Genomic DNA, 6000 nt, shown 5'->3' on the forward strand with positions numbered 1-6000 from the left:
TGCAGTTGTTAGATGTAATTTTGTCATTTCAGGGACATGCGTTCAGTCATATGATAAGGTGGTGAATGCGTCTTTGGGAACAACAGTGGCAGTGGCAGGAAATGGTTGGTCAGATAAACTACACTATCCTGGTGGGCTGGGCATGACTGAGCGACCTCCTGAATCATTGAATAATTTAGGTTGAAAGGGATGTCTGGATGTTATCTGGTCCAAAGACCCACTCAAAGCATGGCCCATATAAGACAGGATCTCCAACTCAGTGCCTCCCACAAAGTACTTATCACAATTAGTTCAAGCACCAGGGAAGCAGAAAGGCTGAAGAAGAAATATGATACAAAGAGGAACACGAGACAATATGTGTGTGGGTTTTCATGGTTTCATAGATACTTTCTGTGAGATGAGGCCTGTGCAAGTGGGAAATACCATAAATTCTCTGTGTATAACGACACTGAAATAGGGAAAAGTCCAAGAGTATTTTGCAGTTGTTTTGAAAAATTATGGACTTTTCAGTAAGTTATCTGAAACTAATAAATTACAACTTATTTCTTCACAGACTTAAGGATTGCTCTCCCTATTCAGGGACCAGGAGGAAGGGAAGAGTTGGAATGGGACCAGAGAATGGCTTGGAAGCAAGGCTCCAGTACCAGGATTTTACCTCTCTCTTGTGTATGCTTGATACTTTCCAGATCTGGTTTGTTTTGCACGGATTAGGTGGGCATACCATATTCCAGATAAACGGGAATCCTGAACGTGAACTAACAGCTCCAACTGAAAGGCTAGTTAAGAGCATAATACATTTGCTAATGAATGTGTGTGGTTTACTACCTGCCAGAGCATAGACCTCCTTGTGGGAGCAGCACTAGCAGGAAGTAGGGAACTGCCTTTATTTGCATTCAGTGCTTGACAAAGGATGAAGAGGAGGCATATAAACACATGCACACCCTGCAGACATCTCCAACAGCAGCCCATGCACAAAGAGCGCCAATTACATAGAGATCTTCTTTCATAACAGCCTTAACTTCATCTCTCAAACACTTAACAGCTCTCCAAGTGGGAAGCTAAAATAAGACGAGCTCTTACTGGCTTCATAATTGATGCTTGCTTAGAACAGATTGGGTTACTAATAATTAGTAACAGATCAATACAGCTTCATTAGGGAAAGTGCTATCTTGCTGACTGCTAAATTCCTTGGTGTCATCACAACCATAGCACCCTACTGACAGAAGAACCTTAGAGAAAATTTCAGGTGACCAGAATAGGAATGAAATATTTAGCCTCTACAGCAAGCTAGATACATCTGAAGTTAATGCCGGATATATACTATAGATTGGATGAGTCACTGGAAAATTCACCATATGCAGAGACTCTGCTCATTTAAACCATTCATTCCAAAGACCATCTCAACCTGTCAGAAATCTCTCTTAACAAAGATGTGATCAACTCCCATATCCTGAACTTAAACTTCAGTTCTGACAGTACAGCTATGGGAATTTAAGCAAATTTGACATTTCCATACGCTGGGATGTTAGCAATGTTAGAGCTATTCATATACCTGAATAATTGTTAAATTGAAAGTGTGTTATCTTACCTGCAGTGTCTATGTTGCTCTTGCTGGACACAATTTTCAGCATCATCTTCTCACTAAATAATAAAAAGAAAAATCATAATTTTAACATACTAACAATAAAAACTAGGGAATTTTATAATCATCAAATTAAATGGCCTTGTCTAGCATACATATTTTTAATTTAAATCACCAGTAGCTTGTCAGTTTGTTGTTTTTTCTTAGACCAGCTTTTAATACAAGTTAAGCAAGGAATGGAGTATAAGCGGTAGAAAACACAGAGATGTAGCTACACTAATTCTTTCTTAACACGAAGAAGAGTAACGCAGTTAATCTCCATCTATCATTGGCATATTCTTCCTCTCTGCCTAGCATTCTCATGAGGATGATAAAAATATTTTAAAATGACTGAGTATTCAGGAGTTTTTTACTATTACATTCAGACACTATTTTTGTTGATTGATTACTGAAATCATTACAGAGAAACAGATTTAATGAATTCTTTTTTTACCTAGAAGCATCTTTGCTATTACTTGTATTTGGCCCTTTAAAAAGCGCAGACTGAACAAGACCAGTTAAACTGGCAATCTGTTTCTCCATGGCTTGTATCCTCTCTCTGTAAGACAAGAGAACCGTTTGTTAAAGCCAGATATATTTGCTTTCAAACTTGTTTTTCTAGGTGAATGATTACCACAGGATTGGAAAGACACTACAGAGTTTGTGCAAAGGCCCATGGGTACCTATTTGCATATACCTTGTTGCAGCAGCTTACCGCATCTCGGTTTGGACAGCTTTTGCACGATAACAGACAATAAAAAAGACATCTGTTTGGTTAAAAAAGAGCAAAACAAACAACTACCCAGATAATAAACTTCTAACAATCTCACGAGACAGCCATCTAAACCAATCAGTTAATGCCTCTTGGAACTAATGAAAATATTTTTTTCAGCATTACATATATTTTTTCTTTTACCTACGCTAGGCTAATAGTTTTGCCTGCATATAAGGTTTCAGGATTAAAGACTTAACACTTCTTGTTACTATTTTTACTTTCTCCAAACTCAGGATTTTTGCCTGCAAAGCATTTAATCTGCCCAAGCTGACTACTTTCCAGCCCAAATCCTTTGCACCTGACATCACAACTGTTTGCTTTGGAAAAGAGAGCAATGTCACAGACAGGCACAGGATACCAAATGCAGGCTATACAGCAACTTTATCATAAAACAGACTTGCTTGCATCCTGAGAAAGGCCTAAAAAGCAGAAGAAAAGAGATGAACTGTATGCAATAGGTATGGCAAATAATTTCCACAGGTACCAAAGACCACTAAACAACAATGACTTTTTTGATAGGAAGGCTAGCATTTGTGTATTTATCCATTTACATAAATGCATACATTAGTCAGGTACTAGCTGACCTTCTTGGGGGGCTCCAAAACAGTCTTTTGCTCACACAGGTGCCTACTTTAACATGCCAGTACGTCAACGACACAACACAGCACAGGCACACATCCACATAGGACCTCAGACAGGACCTTCTGAAAATGTGTCCGTATATGCCAGTATTTAAGTGACTAGGGAGACACGCAAAAGCAAATGCTAACAACAGGCTGCAATTTTGGAAGATGATTGGGAATAAAACTTCTCAAAAAGCGAGTGATTAAGACCAGCAGTGACAACTGATGACAGAAGATGGGACAGACACAAGCAGCTCGACTCAGCCTGCTGCAGGGACACGTGGCAGCAGCTGAGCTCCAATTGCCTTTTGGTGGCCAAAGCAGTAATGCCAATCAAAAACTGCCATATAAACGCAAATGTACCAATACCAGGCAAAAGCAAGCTGACATGATACAAAGAGTAACCAGCTTGTAGCCAGCCAGATAATCCAGGCTAATTATTTCATTCACACTCAGGGAATGAAATAGTGGTTTGCTGGGATAGCACACAGATACCACAGCCCGGAGAGACTCCAAGACACCCAGACATTGAGAAAACAGGGCAGCAAAACAGGTGGTGAGATGCTAACAGATGCAAGGAGGGAAGAAGAGAGTGCTCAGTCCCCAGCCGGCAGACGGGTTCTTACTGCGATTTATTACAGCGTGCGCATCTTACTTTTCTGTCTTCACGTTGAAAGGTATTTTGAATGGTGATGAGATGACTAGTGAATCTGACCTAATTCATTTCAAACCAAGAAATATGTTACAGAATTTCCACTATTATAAGTTTTAAAATAAGAAATTGATTCAGGCTACAGTAACCTTTGGAACAAAAACAAGTACTAAAAGCCTGGGATAAATGTACTCTAACAAAGTTTAATGCAGCATTTTTGACACTTAATAATGAAAACTTTTTTTTTTTTTTCCCCCCAGATAATCATCACAAAACCTTCCTGGAACTAAACTCAATTGGAAGTCTATCTGTTTTACCAATTCATAAATATGATGTTTTTTCCATCCCACATTCGATAATCTGGAAACAATTTTCTGCTTCAAAAGAGATTATGGCAACACAAAGCTGATCTTGTCCTTTGCCATGAAATCTAGGAAAATATGTTGTTAAGAGGGAGAAGGATGTTCGAGAGATAGGAGATGATGAAAAACGAATGAAATACTGGAATCAATTGTACAGAGCACTTTAGTTTTCATATGGTAAAGGCATTAAGAATGTGAAGAATCCACATGTGCTCTGGAGTTACTCCACTAAAGATGAGGCAGGATTTCTCCTGTAATCGCTTCATTGTAATACTCAGACTAATTATGGCCACCAGCACAAAACATTTCAAAAACAGGTGTCTGAAAGGAGGCACCTTTTAGGCATCAAATAAAACAACCTGGTTTTCAGATACCTGTCAGTCTGACTGGAGGCGGTGGGAGGCAGGGTGCTTCAGCACGGGCAGGGAGGGACGTGGCCAGCCTGGCAGCGGGGCTGTGTCCTGGGCTGACGTGGCTGGAGGAAGGGTGGCCCAGCTCTGCTGCCCGACGCACTGCCCCTGAGGAGCAGGGATGGGCTCTGCAGCCACCCCTTCCCCTCTGGCTTCCCTGTGAAGGGAGGTCCAGGGGGACAAAGTGAAGGCTTTCTTCAGCGTATGCCAGGCTGGGGTCTATCAGGGATGCCAGCGCTGCTGTGACAGTCGCACATTTTTGTTTCTCAACATTCTGTTGTTCCCAGGGCATGGGGCAGGCCAGCGCTCTGCTGACATGGGGTGGGTCAGGGTCCCCCTGGATGGGGCAGGCCGGGACGCTGAGCACCAGGAGAGAGGGTCAGGCAGAACAAAACGCAGTGGTGCCTCTGCCGCCAGTGGTAGCACAAGAGGGCTGAGCAGCAGCTCTGTTCCCAGATTAATTTCCCAGATAAATCTGCATCTCTCCACCACCCAGGAAGAGCAGGGAGGGTCCCCTCTGCAGCAGTTAGGACAGAAATGGCTGTTTTATCAGCTTGAGCACAGAAAGGAATTGTTTCCCATTGTTCTCCTGTGAATGCTGGGAGAGTCAGAGGTGGCAGCATAGTAGGGGAGGAAAGGAGGGGAGCAAGGTCAGAAGCAACTCCCAGCTCTAGCTGGCCTTGCCATCAGACTTGGCTTTGGCTTGTCACAGAACTTGGCTGGCAAAGCAGGCACAGGGCTACTTGCCAGCCCCGTTCTCCCTGGCAGCCTGATCCAAAGCCCTGGCCCTGGGTATGTCCAGGTCACTGGGGCCCTGCCTTAGCACCCCTCTCCACAAATTCAGCAGAAGCAAAACAAGCTCTTGCTTCTCCGGAGACTGTGCATTGAGACACCAGATTTCATCACCAGATTTCTTCCTTTCAGCTTCACTGAGGTTTCATGTCATTCCCTATACTGCAATTAACTGGAAGTAATCTCAGGCAGTGCACAGCGTATTGCTGAATTGGTACCCACTTCTCACAGCAATGCTATTTAAGCATGACTTGCATGGTCCTTCCCTTTCCTGGGGACATCTTTAATATACACATCACTGAGAAGATACTTCATACAGACACAAACCAGCAGCGGGCTGTGTAACTCTTCATTCATGTTCCTGTCCGACCCTAGGCCATGCAGTGCATCATCCATAACAGACACATTTGAATACCAAGTTTGGCACCATGATCTAATTGGCAACCTATCCTGGAGAAAGATTTTCAGTGACTTCATATTTTATAATTAAACCCCGAGTGAAGTCTGTATAGCAATCAAAAAGAAGGACAGAGACAGGGAAAAATACATTTCTTTCTATATTACCCTTTGAGAGAAATATGGAATTCTTTTATCTCACTGAAAAAAGAAAGGAAACGAGCATGTTGTTTCCCAAAGGCTTCCCTAGAACCAAGTGAAAGTGGCACAGTCAGACTTTCCCCCAAAGTCCCCCCAAAACAGCAGAGTGGATATCCTGGAAGGGTGTGAAGCAAACACCAGCAGAACTCTTCCACGCTCTGCTCTCCT

General features: G+C 42.5%; 1 protein-coding gene across 1 annotated transcript in view; it reads right to left on the reverse strand.

The window, feature by feature from the left end:
* KIAA1217 (KIAA1217 ortholog) overlaps window positions 1-6000 on the reverse strand; it is a 50366-nt gene that overhangs the window by 39630 nt on the left and 4736 nt on the right. Inside the window, exon 2 of the mRNA XM_009877859.1 lies at window positions 1589-1641. Within this exon, the coding sequence (XP_009876161.1) occupies window positions 1589-1641 (53 nt within the window). The remainder of the gene's footprint in view (window positions 1-1588; window positions 1642-6000) is intronic.

The sequence above is a fragment of the Apaloderma vittatum genome, unplaced genomic scaffold (assembly GCF_000703405.1).
Source record: "Apaloderma vittatum isolate BGI_N311 unplaced genomic scaffold, ASM70340v1 scaffold30781, whole genome shotgun sequence".
Lineage (NCBI taxonomy): Eukaryota > Metazoa > Chordata > Aves > Trogoniformes > Trogonidae > Apaloderma > Apaloderma vittatum.